At 36.7% G+C, this 16386-nt stretch overlaps 1 protein-coding gene across 5 annotated transcripts in view; it reads left to right on the top strand.

Moving 5' to 3' along the window:
* The first annotated feature begins 1469 nt into the window (after positions 1 to 1469).
* The window catches only part of LOC109266391 (cell surface glycoprotein CD200 receptor 1-like), a 147343-nt gene continuing 132426 nt past the window's right edge, over positions 1470 to 16386 (top strand). For 2 of the 5 annotated variants that reach the window (XM_019448371.2, XM_053903341.1), the window contains exon 1: positions 1472 to 1833. In XM_019448371.2, the coding sequence (XP_019303916.2) occupies positions 1767 to 1833 (67 nt within the window). In that variant the 5' untranslated portion in view covers positions 1472 to 1766. Of the gene's footprint in view, positions 1834 to 16386 lie in introns of all 5 variants that reach the window. The other 3 variants (XR_002079698.2, XM_019448366.2, XM_019448367.2) reach the window with 2 other exon arrangements.

The raw sequence follows: 16386 nt of genomic DNA, 5'->3' as shown, positions 1-16386 counted from the left end.
TTTTGATGATATGAGAAAATGGGCATGTGAACATAATATTAAGTGGAAAGAATAGGTTACAGAATTGAGTAAGAAACTTGCCTAGTATCATCGGACTAGTAATTGCCCAGCAGAGGTTCAGCCCTAGATCTGTTATCAAAACCCATGATCTTAACCTCTGAACCTGAGCCACTATGTGGTAGAAACCAGAATGCTTTATTTTAAATGACATTTCATCACTGATTTTCCAACACCAGGTGAAATATTAGACAGCAGGGAAGTTGTTTTTGCTATAGTCCACCATTGTTAGACAGCACATATGTTCAAATACTCCATGCCCTCAGTGCCTGATTTCACTGTCTCAGTCACATTGGTTCACGGGAAGGAAAGGTTGAGATATATATATATACTTTAATGTTTGGCAAGAGGGAATATGAAACTGCTAACCTAAAAGAAAAAAGTGCATGTTGTTTAATCTTTTTCCTGTTTGCGACATTTTCTTCCCCTTCCTGGGGAATTTTGCCTTGGGGTAGAAAATTCTTAGCATGTAGAGGATTTCTTTCCTCCCAAACATAATCTAAATGAATATGAACTGACCACATTAAAGCAGGTTTTTTTTGATAAGTCTGAATTTTTTTGATAAGTTAGATATGTGATAGCTAACAGTGGGTGTTTATTTGTAATTTGGTTCAAATGATCAGTCTGGCTCTTCAAAGGTGAAAGTAAACGGGAGTAAGTACACAATTGTGAGTGGCAGAGTAATGGCCCCCCAAGGTGTCCATGTCCTAAACTCTGAAACTTGTAAATAGGTAAGCTTACAGGGGACAAGGGACTTTGCAGATGTGATTAAGTTGAGGATTTTGAGATGGGGAGATTATCCTGGATTATCTGGGTAGTCAGTCCAATGTACTCACAAGGGTCTTTATAAGAAGGAGACAGGAGGGTTACCAACCGAGGAGATGTGACAAGGGAACAGAGGTGGGGATGATGTAACCACAAGCCAAGGAATGCTGGTGACCCCTGGAAGTGGGAAAAGGCAATGAACTGGTTCTCTCCATGTGTCCAGAAAGAACAGAGCCTTGCTGACGCCTTACTTTTAGCCCCATAAAATCCATTTTGGACTTCTGACCTTTGTCATGTATGATAAATTCATGTTGTCTTAAGCCACGAGGTTTGTGGGAATTAGTTACAGTACCAGTAGGAAACTAAGACAATTCCGATTCTTCTAGAGTTGTTGACATTATAGACAGTGATTTCACCCAAGAATATTCAAGGGAGGGTGTTTTATTCCAAACTTTATTACTGAGGCCGTACCCCTCTTCATTTGGAGAAAGTTACTGTGACTAGGAAATTTAAAGGGATGGGTCAGAACAGATAAATAATCCTGTGCTGCTTTGCAATCCAGGCTTAGACAAATCTGTTTATCTTGGGCGCATGCAGTGCCTTACTGTAAAGTTGATCTGTGTAGAGCAGAAGTAAGAGAGGGACCAATGAGCTGACAGAGTCAATCAATCTGCTTCCTCCGTCTCTGCTTCAGTGCTTCATACAGGAAATCTATTGCTGTGTCAAGTTCCAGAGAAGAGTTTCTTTCATTCCAAGTTGCCAACCAGCCTCAGACACAGAGTTGAAGCAAGAGGCCAGAAGAAAAGGAGTGTCCTGCTGCAGATGGGCTAAGAGGATCCAGCACAGAGCAGCTGACCAGAGAGAGCCTCGCCATGTCTGCAGTTCCTCTCATACCTGTGTGGAGGCAAAGTACCAAGTAAAGGGCAGAAAGCAAGACATCAGAAATGCCCTGCACTTTGAGGACTTTTGGCGTATGGCTTCTACTGATTTTGACTGTCTCCTTAGTGGCTGGTAAGTCTGAATTCTGTTTGAAGAGCAACAGGAGAACGACTGGTGAGAAACCTGGCTCAGCTTTTGCTGAGTTTTCTTTGCCTTTCTTGTGGAGCAATGCAAGATACTGCAATGACAAGAGATGGGAGAGGGTGTTACTTTTGGATTTATTTCACTTTGTTGTCCTTACTTTGCTCTTTGTCTTACTTATTTTACTTCGTATCCTATTGCCTTTTAAGTATCTCTATAATTTGCCTCACTGTCCACTTCCTTATTTCCCCATGCTCCCTCCCCCCCTTTTCTGAACGAGGGAGAATAGATGAAATGTATTTTAGTAGCAACCCAGGTCATCTAGGTTCTTTTGACCCTCTTCTCTCTCTCTCTCTCTCTCTCTCTCTCTCTCTCTCTCTCTCTCAAAAAAACAAAAATTGAATAATAATCCCACCTCCACTTGGGTCAATGTTGTTAACAGTATAAATTAGGAAAGTTTATGGCTTTTGGTAACCGCCTATGGCCAGGTGCCTTTTAAAAATATAACACAGTTTAGTGGTGCATCTGGGATGGGTGTCTGTATTTACCTTTAAGATGTGTAGGCTGTAAAAGACACTTTCTGGATGAAAGGACACACTCTTCAACATCTAGGTTCCTGTAGGAGTTTGTAAAACACTTAGGGCAATTGTGGGGGTGTCCGGGTTTCATTACAGAGGGTTGGTAGGAGTTGATGTGGGAGGGAGTTTTCAGGTTTCACTTTTAGTAAATGGGAGCAGCTGCAAGGGAGCAGTGTAGTTGGCTTTAAATTTTATAATTTTATAATCGAAAAAAGAAAAGACTGAAGTATTGCCTACATTCCAGCAAAAGAAAAAAAGTCTGTTTTCCACATGATAACTTAGTGACGAACACAAGAAAAATAACCATATAGTATTCCTGTACTTTTCTACATTTGATCTTAACTAAAAGGCCGAGAAGCGATTATTCCTCTACTTTTCTAGGCAGCATTTTCACATACTTTTTGTCCTTTGATCTGTAAAGCAAACCAGTGAAGTAGGCATGGAAGACACTTTTCCATTTTATAAAGGTGAATTGATTTATCCAACACTATTAGTTTGTGGCAGAGTCACACCCGGTCAGGTCTGGAAGCATCGCTAGACATTTGAAGAAGCATTATGCTTTTCACTAAAAAGTACCACTATTTATAACACCACTGAAAAAAGTTATGCCTCGACTTAGTTATAAGCTTAATAGACTACTCACTTAAAAACACATCTGGTGTTCTAAATCTTTCACTAGTTGAGATCTAATAGTAGAAAGCTCTTAGGGAAACCATACAGGACCCAACTTGGCAAGGAAGGCAGCTAGGCAAGGAGCTATTTATCACTCATGTCAAATTGCGTTATGGCTCTTGGGTAAAAGAAAAAAAAAAAACAGGATGAAAACGTAATTGATCATTTTGAATTCTAATGGTTTAAAGGTGTGAATTTTAAAACTATTTCCGAATACAACCAGAAGATTTACTGCATAAATCAAATCTCTGAAAGCTGTGCTCGTATAATTATAAAGTTATCCAAATATTTGGAATCAAGATACCAAAGACCAAATTATATTAGATGCAGAAATGTGCATGATAAATTCACCGTGAAATAATTTAGTATAATGAGAAACAAACTACTTGGGGCATGACTTTATGTCTTTATTACTAATACTGCATAGTTATTAATACTGCTTAACGGTATTTTGGCAAACATAACACTTTTTTGTGCAAGATAAATTCACAAAGGTGTGTAAGAGCAGACTCAATGTAAAACATGGCATTTAAAAAATCTATTTATTTTTCTGTTGACTTATTTGTTTATAAATTCAAGCAACGTGGTTGTTGGTAGACGAAGTTTATTAAGAAAGCTCCTGAGGGTGGGGAACGAATACAATCTAAATCATCCACTGTACAGCAAGGCTTTCCAACTGGTCTTCTGGTCTTCTTCCCTCATCTGTATTCTACATATTTTTCTTGCTTTAAAATTATATTTTGCTATTCTAATCAATGTGATTCTACCTTTTATAAGTCACTGTTATTAAGGACGTGGTTACTAAAAAGGACTCCTTCTCCACCTTTTTCTCTTCGTCGGGCTAATTTTGATCATTTATCATTATCTTCCACGAGGGGGCAGGCAGTAACAAGAAAAGGAAATAAAAATCAAAACAGGGCTGTTGGTAGATTCGATGGCTTGCAGATGAAAAAAAAAAAAAGATTAAAAGTAATTGCAAAAAAAGAAGGGGTTTGTCTTCATAAATTTCAGTCCTCTATTCCTTTTCTATCTTGTGATAGTTGTGAATTTACATAATGTTTTCCCCTAACCCTCCATGCTTAATTAATAAAGTAATAAAAAGTCTTTATTAAGAACACTGAATTATTTATGGAGGGTGTGTGTGCGAGCGTATGAAGAGTGCCTAAAAGTTATTTGGAATATAAACTAGGGAGATGAAGCTGAGATGAAATAATTGGAGAACATTTTAAATCCGTCAGTCTTGAAATTAACTATGAATCTAGTAAAAACCCAAAGATGGGAGAAATTACAGTAGGTTGGAGATGTTAAAGTTTTAATGGAGGAAATGGGTCTTGAATGATAGGCTTGGATAGATGGGGGAAGGCAGATATACACATTGGGAGGAAGAGATGTGCGGCATGAACAAAGGCAACGTGCTCAGGGACAGAAAGAACTCTACCTTGATGGAACAGAGATTGTGTGCTACATGATAGTGGGAAATAAGACTGAATTCCAGGGGTACTTGATAGCTCGACAGAGGAACTTGGATACTGTGCAGTAAGCATTGAGGACCATCTGTTGTTTTGTGAAGCAGGCTCCAGGCTCTAAGCTGTCAGCACAGAGCCCGACGCAGGGTTCGAACTCACAAACCCTGAGATCATGACCTCAGTTGAAGTCAGAAGCTTAAATGACTGAGCCATCAGGCACCCCAGATATATTATATTATTAAATGCTCTTTGCTTCCAAATTTGATTAATGAATTGAATATTTTGGTGCTTTTCATTTTCTCAATAAGATCTCAATCTCCTTTCCCCAAATTTCTAAATTCTTACATATCTCTCTGTGTTGGGTTTAAAGGTTCATCATAAGGTATAATTTTGTCCACCAGCTATGTCATATTTAAGAAATTGCTTACTCTCTTTAGACAATAATTTCCTCATTTGTGAAATGAAGGAGATGTATGACAGCTTTTGAGAAGTGTTTTTAGACGGGAAGGACTTTAGAAACCTTCAAATTAAATTCTTACATTTTATACAGGGGCAAATCAAGTCCAGCATCGGTCAAGGAATTACTAAAGATATCACCCAACTTTTTTGTAAATGAACTATGCTTGAAACTCATCTGTAGTACCAAAAATATAGGGTAAAAGAGATGTGGCAAGTGTGTGGGGGAAAATCTATGATTTTTAGATGTGATGCACTTGAAATGACAGGAGGCATTTGCGTGGGGGAGAGATAGCATCTAAAGGGTTGAGATTCTTGTTCAGGAAAAATAAGTCAAGGCTAAAATGTGGGTCAGTTAGTCTGTCAGTTAATAAGTAAGGGTGTGTCTGACATGTGTCAGACACTGTGCTTAATGCTGGGGATACCTGAACAAGATAGAAAATCATGTTCTCACAAAGCTTAGAGTCTCCTGGGAAATGTAGGCATGAAATAAATCAGTGCCCAAGATTAAATAATGCATAGGTGCATAAGAAGAAAGAGAAGGTGGAATTGGTAAATCTAGTCTGGTCTGAGGGGCAGGGAGGACTTCCCTTTGGAAGGTGATGTGTAAGATGAAGATGAGTAGAAAAGAGCTAGGCGGGAAGAGTTGAGGGATGAGCATTCTAGGCAAGTCAAATAGCTTGTAGGAAGGGCAGAGGGAGCTGAACTATGACTGCAGAGCTAAAACAAGGAGAAGTCAACTGTCTAGAGGCCTAGTTGGGGCTCTGGGGATGATAAGAAAGATGCAGAGAGAAAGATGGGCTGATGAGACTTCAGGCAATGCCTGCATTAATGTAGCTAAAGAGAAAGGCTTGCGGAGAAGACAGAGAGGGAGACACACACTGGCAAAACACAGGAGTAGTGGTACAGGCTAAGAAGAGGGTTTTACAAGGAAAGGAAAGTGGTTAATAGCGTCAAAATCGTCCAAATAACCCAGGAGCATGAGCACTGAAGAAAGGCCACAAGTCTGACTGTAAGGTAGCTGGTGACCTTCAAAATTGTGTTCTGAATAGAAAGGTGTAGGAACCACAAGGTTGCTGGTATTGAGGAGAGAGTGGGTGTGGAGGAAATTGAGCCTGTGGTCCAGACCACTCAATTCTAGACACTTGGCAGTAACAAAAGGAGAAAGGATCATAGCTAGAAGGAGAAAGCAGCAACATTTTTTTTTCTTTCAATCAACATGGGGGAAACCTGTGTGTGTTCAAAGGGTATCATTTGAGAATATTCAGTGATTCAGTAAAGGCACTTCTCCAAACTGGGTGTGTGCACATGTGAGCTGTTAGTTGTTTAATGATTTATTTTCTTTTTCCTTGCCATTTTGTTAGTTTGCCCTGAAATACTACCCTTTCCCAAAGGTTTAACTATTGTATGAGAATATCTGGCTATAGAATCCATTTTATGGTATTGATAATTTTTTGGAAAGAATGCCCAGGTCAACATAATGAAACCTAGTGATTTTTCTTCTCCAAAAAAATCACTCAATCTATCTATCGTTCATTGGCTCCCTCCTAGATGTTCCCCAAGGATTATCCTGAACCAGTACATAAACTGGTTGACAGAATCACCTGTATAGCCTAAATTATTAAAGATGCTGTGATGCCATCTCAGACCTACTTAATTGGAATTATTAGGGTACAGAGTCTGAGATCTTGGCTTTCACAAATCTTTGCAAGTAGTTCTGCTGGGAGCCTGGATTTAAACACTGTCTTAGGTAATTTTCACCCAAACTCTTCCCGTTGTCTCTCATATTCAGCAGATGGCTGCTCACTTCTGACTTACCTATCATCCAATGTGGACTTCTTTAACTTCCCCAAATGATGACCCTTGTGAGAGTGGAGACCTTACCCTTTGCATTGCCAGAGCTCTGCACAGCTACCTGACGCTAAGTAGTTATTCTCTGAAAACGTTTGTCAACATGAGCTTCCTCAAAATGTCTCTCGTGTCTGTAACTTCTTTTGCCCTTTCTGCTTCTGTCTTAGAGACTAAGTGTCAGTCTTTTCAAAAGCACTGCCCCCCACCCCCTGACCCCTCTTTGGCCTCATGTACTGCTGGTACTTCTAGGATTCTGCTTTACTGTCTGCCTTGTAAGTTCTAGCTCTCCCTCTTTCTATCTTCAAATATGCTATGCTCTTCTCTATCAGATAGCTTCTTGGTTCTCAGTTCCAAATATCATCCCGCGCTCTCTCTCAGGTTTGAGAAAGCCACTTGTCATTCTCCCATACTTCCAAGGCTGAAATTCTTGAAAGAATAAGTCTACCTTTGTTGAGAGTTTCTTTTGCTTGGCTCCTTTCAATCTTGCGTTCATCCCTCTGTACTAACACTACTCTCTTACAGCTCCTAAAGGTCTCTGACCACCTTCTTGTTAGAAAATCACGCTCCTAGTCCTTACTTTAAGACGTTTCCTGAATGATTTGATTTTGATGATTCCTTTCTTGAAATCTCCTCCCTGGTGTAAGGCATTGCATTTCTTTTTTCTTCATTGTTTTTCCTACCTTTGCTTCCTCCAACAGCTTCCTCATTATGAATGTTTCCCACTCTGGCTTAGGCCTCTTCTCTAATTTCCACCTCAGAGACTGCAATTTGGCAGCCCATGGGCGAGACCTGGCTTGCAGGCACGTTCAGTTGGCTCATGTAACATTTTTAAAAATCTGAATTAGTTGCCAATACTTTAAAATTGGGAGATTTTACCCAACACCCCTGACCTAGTGTCTAGGGTTGTTGTGAGGATTAAGTTAAATTTTGTATATAAGGCACTTAAACCTGGGTCTGAATTTTACATTCAATAGATGGTATCTTAATTATAATTTTGCAGTTTTCAAGTATCTTTCATAGATACTATTTTTGAAACTTATTTAATTAGGCCTTACAGATCAACAACTTTTTTGTTGTTTTCAGTTTTTTTTTGGAATTAAGAACTATGCTGGAATTAATATCCTAGTAAATATATCTCTGTATATCAATATGCACGGATATTCACTATCCACTCAGCACATTGTCCCTTGTGATCACTAATACACATTTGTACAACATCTGCCCTGGGTCAGGGACCAAATCTGTTTCTATTAACTGGTTTAAGGCTATGTGATGGTAACTGCTGGAAAAAAAATTACCCCAACAATATACGATTTATTAGCATGGTGTCCTAACCCACTGATACAGGCTTTGTGATGATATCATTGTGGAAACTAGGGTCAAATTTATTATTTACCACAATTCTTTTTTCTTTCTAAATTTTATTTATCCATTGAATTCATTATTGAATTCTTATGTTTTAGAGCTTGTTACTTAAACTTTTCTCACTCTTCCTTTTTGTAAACCATCTGGGTGTTGTATTTCTCTCTCTCTATTGTATCTGAAGAGCATAATTATAGTTACCAGCTAAGCCAATTTTCAACATATGACTTAACTTTATCTTTTGTTGTCTTGTTCATATCTTTTGCCCATTTTTCATTTGGGATGTCCATCTCTTTTTTTATTGGTTTATGTGTTTTCTGTATATTTTTTTGAGGCTATTAGCCTTTTTTAACACCAATGTTCACAATATTCCATAGGTGTTTGCTAATGTTAGCTTACACATTGTTTTTCTTTTTTGCCATATAGAAGTTTTAAATTATTTCTATAGTCATCTTTCTCAATATTTTATTTTATAGTTTCTATTTTGTACCAGGGTTAAAAAAGGTTTCTTTACTTACAGCGACAACTGTCCCAGTCTGCCTGGAACTTTCCTGGTTTTAGCACTGAATGTCCTTTGTCCCAGGAAACCCCTCATTCCCTGGCAAACCGAGATGTTACTCACTCCATGTCCCATTTAAGATTAAAAAAATATATTATCTGTGTTTTCTTCTAGTCTATCTATCTATCTATCTTTCTATGTATCTATCTTCTATCTATTATCTATTATTTAAATCTTTGGTTCATTGTATTTATATTTGTGTGAGAAGTGAGATAGCAATCTGTTTTTTTCCTAAATGAAAAGCTAGTTTTCCTAATACCATTTATCAATGATATAAATAATTATCCTTCCCTTTATGAATTGAATGACTACTGTTATCAGATACTACATTCTTATATGTATAGATGAAGCATTGAGGTTCAGGGAGTAATCTGTGCAAGACTGCAGAGGTAATAAATGGAAGAACCAAAATATTAGTTGATTTTCTTACTCTAATTTTGGTGCTTTTCTGAATTTGTCTTTGTTAGAACTTTGGGTTTCCACCCATTATTTTGTTTATTGAACACCTAATTAGGTGTTGTCTGCTACCACATTAATACCTTTGAAAATGTAAATCACTTTCATAAATTAAAGCATAAGAACACAGCATCCTTGACGCTATGATACAAGGATCAATTGCTCACATTGTTATGTCAAAAAAAATGTAAGTACTAATTATACTTTTTGTGTTTTTTGAACTTACTATTTTAATTTTCTTTTATATTAATGTATATATTGCAGAGTGCATTACATATGTGCATTTCAAAGAACAGTTGTACGGTGAATGTTAACGTAAGTTAAGAAATAGACTATTGCCCGTTCTTCCCCAATTATACCCCTCAACCTTTGCTGTAAGGGTAGCCATATTTTTTGGAATGATCATTCCCTGCCTTTCTTTATATTTTGCCAGATATATATCTGGCCCCAAACAATGACATCTATTTTGCTTTTTTTTGTATTGTCATAGATGATATCATACTGTGTATATTATTTTATAGCTGCTTTCATTTGCTGAATATTATGTTTGAGATTTACTCATGTTTAAGTTTGTAGTTATAGCACTTTAACATAAATATTTTTATCCTAAAATTTCTTTTTTTTTTTTTTAACATTTATTTATTTTTGAGACAGAGAGAGACAGAGCATGAACGGGGGAGGGTCAGAGAGAGAGGGAGACACAGAATCTGAAACAGGCTCCAGGCTCTGAGCTATCAGCACAGAGCCCAACGCGGGGCTCAAACTCACGGACTGCGAGATCATGACTTGAGCTGAAGTTGGACGCTTAACCTACTGAGTCACCCAGGTGCCCCTATCCTAAAATTTCAAATGCTTTCAAAATAGTTTTTTTCCTTGGAAAAACTCCAAGTGTAGAAATAACAAATATGACTTTAAAATAAGAAATCTCTTATTTTGCAATTCAGTTTCTTTCTTTTTCAGAAGGAAGGATTCATGATCATTGAAATATTAAGCTTTAATACAAATGAAGAAGAAAGTTTTCATTTTAAAAACATGTTACATTTCACATTGCTAAAATGGCAAACTTCTATTTTTCTTTTCTGTTCTCTTTCTGCAGGAAGATACATTTGTCCCAGGAAAAAAAGTTCAGAAATCATGATATGAAATAGCATAATAGCAAAAGATGAGATTCCCTTTTTTTGGCCCTGGTCTTTCTTCAGATCCTAGTTGTCTATAGGCTGTCCAGGCACATGTTGTCTGCACATAATAGTACTTTTATTTAGGATATTCTTCTCTCTCTGTCTCTGTCTCTTTCTCTCTTTCAATCGGCTTCTTGTCTATTGGATCTTGTATTAATTACCTATTGTTCCATTATAAATTATCCCCAAACAAATATTTATTTTCTCACAGAAACCCAAGAATGTGTGAGAGAGAGAGAGAGAGAGAGAGCGAGCACATCAGGACAGAAACCACAGTCTTTTTATAAGTAACTCTCAACAGTGACATCTATCACTTTGCTATATTCTATTTGTTAAGTGAATGAGTGAGTCTAATCCACAGTCAAGAACTTTCTTGTTGTTTTCAAGGAGAAAGTTTTACAGACATGAACACTAAGAAGAGAGAACACTGGGAACCATCTTGGGCGTCGCCCACCACCTCAATACTAGGATAAGTTGCTCATGATACATTTTTCACACTTCATTTATCGCTATTGCAATTTCACATAATTATTTATTTGGTTGACGTCTATTGTCCCCAGCAGATTGAAATTCCATGATAAATAGGGATTTATTAAGTGCCTAACCATTGTAATTGAATAAATAATTAAGGAATATTATTGTAGCTTCCAATTTCCCTCTACCAGTCCAAAAGCTCTAATATAGGGGTTCACTCAGGTGCCATTTGAATGAAAACTACTGTGATCATAATCTGATCCTTATATTAGTAGGCAGAAAAGAAAACATTTCCTTTATTTCCAAAATTTATCATAACATTAACACATTTGTCTTCAGGTACTATTAGTAGAGAAAAGGTTCACATGAGCTTTTATTCCAAGCATTCCTTGTTTGCTATTTATAAATAACAGAATTTTGGGGAAAATTGGTGATGCTTGCAATTATTCCTACAGGATGATACTGCTTTTTAATTATATATCGGAAATAAAATTATAATTTAGGCTCCCTTCTCCAAAAGTTATGAAGTTCATGGATTTTTTTGTTGAATATCATGGACTTTCCCTAGTTCCTAGATCACAATGTGAAAACCACTTCATCAGAGCAGAAATACAGTTAGCCTATTTGGGTGACAATTCATTCTCAGGACCTCTGAGAAAGGACACAATTTAATTCCACAACTTCTTATTGAATCCATTTGTAACTGTTGGGAAATAATACTTTTAGGTCTAACCTACATCCACAATATGCATTTTTATAAAATACAACACAAACATTTACTAACTAAAATGTTAATGTTGGTATTTTAAGCTTTCTGGAGCCAGAAGATTGAAAGTTAAGGTTTCTGTATTGTACTGACTACTGTACTGCTGATTAGAAAAAGTTATGTGCTTAGTGTAGCTAAATAAAGGTTGTTCTGGCAATGTAATTTGAATTTATGAGTCTTTGTATGATTAAGGTCTCAGCCTCAAAGTTGCATTTATTTTAGTTTATCTTATTTTATTTTTCAGGCTCAGTAATGAAAATATTTATGTATTTATTTATTTATTATTTTTTCCCTTGAAAACTCCTGTAATGTTTAATTTTTTCTCTTTTTAAAAATTTTTAAATTTTATTTAGATCCAAGTTAGCTAACATATAGTGATTTCAGGAATAGAATTTAGTGATTCATCACTTACATATAACACCCAGCGCTTCTCCCAGCAGTTGCCCTCCTTAATGCCCATCACCCGTTTAGCCCATCCCCCCACCCAATACCCCTCCAGCAACCCTCAGTTTGTTCTCTGTATTTAAGAGTCTCTTATGGTTTACCTCCCAGTCTCTTTTTATCTTATTTTTTCAAAGTTGCATTTATTTTAAACGAAACCTTGAATCTTTGGTGAAGTATACTCAGGGTTTAATACCCTGAGGATTTAATACCTGTTTGCAATGTGCTTTGAATCCCTTTCATCAGTTATTCTTTACTTATTAACTAAGAATGATAGTCTGTTTTGTGGAGGGGAAAACTAGAGCATGTGCATTTATTCAATTACCTAAAATGATTCAGGAAAGCAGAGTAAGAAGTAAAACTCATGTCCTTCCTGTTTTGCAGCCAATGCTTGACCCACGATGGTCCAGAACTGTATTTGTTATAATAACTTGCAGAGTTTTGAAGTTTGAAAGCTTGAAACATCAAATGAAGAATGAAATAACTCTATTATTTGGTTTTCCTTGAGTAAGATATCAGAAGATTCCCACAGATTTCATTGTATTGAAATATATTTCAATGTATTCTGTGTTATGTTTTTTAAAGTAGTAAATTAATTAAATATTAATATCAATAAAATTTACAAAGACCATAATAAGCAATAAGAATGACTTCTAATTAGTTAGTACTGGCTTTGAGGCCCCAAGTCCTAGAAAGAAATGTCAAAAGAAATGTAAAAATAAAACTATACCACACGATTCTTTTTTGCACAGATATGAGTATCTTATTAGAGCATAGCCAAATATTTTAGGCTCCAGTTTTGCCCTCATTAAAGCATTCTTTTAGCTTAAAACTCATTGTATTAGCCTCCTCACTGCTTTGTTTGCATTCTGCCTGAGAAACCTCCAAATGAATGAAAAGGCAAGAAATCTTTAACTTTTTTTGTTTCCCATTTCCACACCTTAGAAATAATACACGAATCTTAGCAACTGTAGAAACTTTTTGAGTATAACACAGTCCACGTTCTATTTAGGTTACTAACAGTTACTCACACAGGAGTTTTTATTGGGAGTGGAGATTTATCAACAATGCCTATCTCTCACTTTTTTAGTCAGGAGAACACAGCCAACCACAGGATTTTAGAATAGTTAAAAACTGTTTAACCTCACACACAAAAAAACCTGTGCTCTTTCTGAGAGCTTTTTTCTTTTTCCCCCTGAGAGCCTTCTCCCCCTCCCCCCCACTGGAGGAAGCCTTTAGAGTATGGCTTTGCACAGTCATGCCCATACAATGTCTGTTATGTGGGTGGATGGTGTATGCTTTCTCAGGCATATGACAATGACGATTTGGGAAAGGAAACTTCTGGTGCTCAAAGTGAGTAAGAGGTTTCATTTGTACTAAAATCACAAAACAGTCTTATTTCTACTGATGCTTTTGACTTAGATGGAAAAGTTTTGTTTTTTTTTAAAACATTGTTTTCAGTGTCAAGGGTTTTTCCACCTGCATTTTGTTTTGTGTTTGTTTGTGTGGATGCATCTTCTAATGTTACATGTGTTAAAATCTCATGTTTCTGACACTGTATTTAATTAAACTGAGGGGCAATTTGTAGGCAATTAGCTGCATCTATTCAAAAGTTACAGTTTGTGAGTCATCACAAACAAGATACAGAACATTTTCATTGTTCCCCAAATATTCTTCCATGTATGTTTGCAGTCCATCCTTGCCTTTGTCTTCATCTGCAGGCAACCACTGATGTGTTGTTTGGCACCACAGATGAGTTAGCATTTTATGTTAGTAGCATTCTTTCGTGTGGTGTATACTGTATTCTCTTTGTGTCTGCTTGTTTCATTCAACAGAATGAGTTTCAGAATCATCAATGTTGTGTGTTCCTTTTGTTACTGAGTACTATTCCAGTGTATGGACAATTTATCCACATACATGTTGATTGGTATTTAGGTCGTGTCCAGGTTTGGCTATTATGATTGAAGGTGCTATGAATATTCATGCACAAGTCTTTGTGGGGACATATATTTTTTTTCTTTTGAGTAAATATCTAGGATTGAAATGGTCAGGTTATATGGTGGGCACGTGTTTGACTTTTTAAAAAACAGCCAGATATTTTCCAGTGTAGTTTCTACTATCACCAACAATATGATTATTGGAGATAATTAAAGATTTTTTTTTTTTTTGCAATTTATCCTTAAGTTAAAATCTACTAGAGGCACACAGTCAAATTGCTGTGTTTTGAAAGTCAGTTGGAATAGCTGCTCTCTATGTGGTCATGCAACCAATTATAACAAATGCAGTTGGGTACATTTGTTTCACTTTGCTTTATAATCTTAGTGCTTACAAATAGCTTGGTTATGCTTTCTTTAAAAAAGTTTTTTAATGTTGATTTATTTTTAAAAGAGAGAGAGAAAGAGAGAGACAGAGTGTGAATGGGAGAGGGTCAGAGAGAGAGGGAGACACAGAATCTAAAGTAGGCTCCAGGCTCTGAGCTGTCAGCACAAAGCCCAACGCAGGGCTCAAACCCATGAACTGGGAGATCATGACCTGAGCCAAAGTCAGATGCTTAACTGACTGAGCCACCCAGATGCCCCAAATATTTGGTTATGCTTTCTAATTATGTAAAATGGCTACCTGATTCCAAAGTCAAATCTATTAAACCAGGTATATTCAGAGACATATTATTTCTATTCTTGTTCCCATTTTATCCATTTAGTTTTGAAATTATAAGCAAGGAAAGAAAGAACACACATGTATCCCTCCCATGGGATTAATGGTAGTGTAATATACACAATTTTATGTATCCTGCTTTTCTCACTTAACAATACTTCTTGGAGATCATGCCATAATAGTTTATAGAGCTTTCTTTTGTTCTTTTTTTTTAAACTTAAGAAAAAGTTTATTTGTTTATTTTTGAGAGAGAGAGGGTGTGTGAGTGGGGAAGGGACAGAGAAACAGGGAAAAAGAGAATCCCAGGCAGGCTCCACATTGATCAGCATGGAGCCCGATGCTCCATGAGCATCAGTGTGGAGCCCAATTAACCATGAGATCATGACCTGAGCTGAAATCAAGAGTCAGATGCCTAACTGACTGAGCCATCCACGAGCCCCTAGCTACCCCTCATTCTTTTTAAAAGTTTCATTATGCTTCATTTTCTGGATGTACCATAGTTTAGAACACTAATCCCCAATGAATAGCCATTGAATTACTTTTAAAAATCTTCCAATTACAATGTTGTAATGAAGAGATTTGTGCATATATTCTTTTCATACTTTTGCCTGTGTATCTTTAGGATAGATCCTGACAATTGGTATTGCTGGGTTAAAAGAAAAATTCATATGTAATTTTGCTATATTTTTCCAAATTTTCCTCTGTTGAAGTTGTAACATTTTACATTCCCATGAGCCTATCGACATGCCTATCTCACTATAGCTCCAAAGTATTGTCAAATTTTTAGACTTTGGCAGCATAATAGGTGAGAAATGGTATTTCTGTATAGTTTTAATTTGCATTTCTTTTGCTATGAATAATGTTTAGTATCTTTCTATATGACTAAGAGACTTTTGTACTTCTTTTTCTGCAAACTAACTGTTCATATCTTGTTACAGTTTGCTATAAAGTTGTGTTGACTTTTATCTTTTTAATGCAGCTTGAGCTAGCTACATGCCAGGTAGCTGTGCAAAGCACTCATCTAAGCATGTGGAAAGAAAAACATAGATGAAACTCCCTACCTTCATGGAGCTTACAGTCTACTGAGGGAGTGATGGCCCACGAATTTCGACCCTCCTGAATGATTTCCATTCAGATCCAGAATTCATAATGGTTGTGTTCATAGGCCATTATAATCTTAATTCCATGGACTTGTCATTTGATGTGCTCTTTCCGATCTTTGTCTCTCAGTGTTTCCCCCACAACATGATTTGGGCTTGCTTCTTCAACTCTCTTAATTTGGACTGATTTGGGTAGTGTATTTATCCTAGCGCATTTCTTAGGATCCAACCTTTGCTTTCTATACACTGAGGTAGGACCTAGTTGCATAAGAATAATTGGGCAATTAGAGCAGCTGACAAGCTGGTTGGGTGGCTTTGGCCAAACTGCTTCATTACTGTTGAGTCTGCATTTCTTTATCTGTAAAATGCAGTTAAAAATACCTGTCAGCATGGAGAGGCTGTAATAAATAACATCTGCTAGTTATCCCAAGTTTCTTCCTAGTGTAAGAGTTCAAAAATTGTTATTTTAAAACAATGTTTTATTGAAGAAAATGGTCGTTAATGGGAGCAGTGGATTCAAAATTTCTCCA

Source organism: Panthera pardus, unplaced genomic scaffold (assembly GCF_024362965.1).
Source record: "Panthera pardus isolate Hobbes unplaced genomic scaffold, ASM2436296v1 HiC_scaffold_16, whole genome shotgun sequence".
NCBI classification, from domain to species: domain Eukaryota; kingdom Metazoa; phylum Chordata; class Mammalia; order Carnivora; family Felidae; genus Panthera; species Panthera pardus.
The sequence above is the reverse complement of the archived record's forward strand: the minus strand, read 5'-3'. Positions and strand labels throughout refer to the sequence as shown.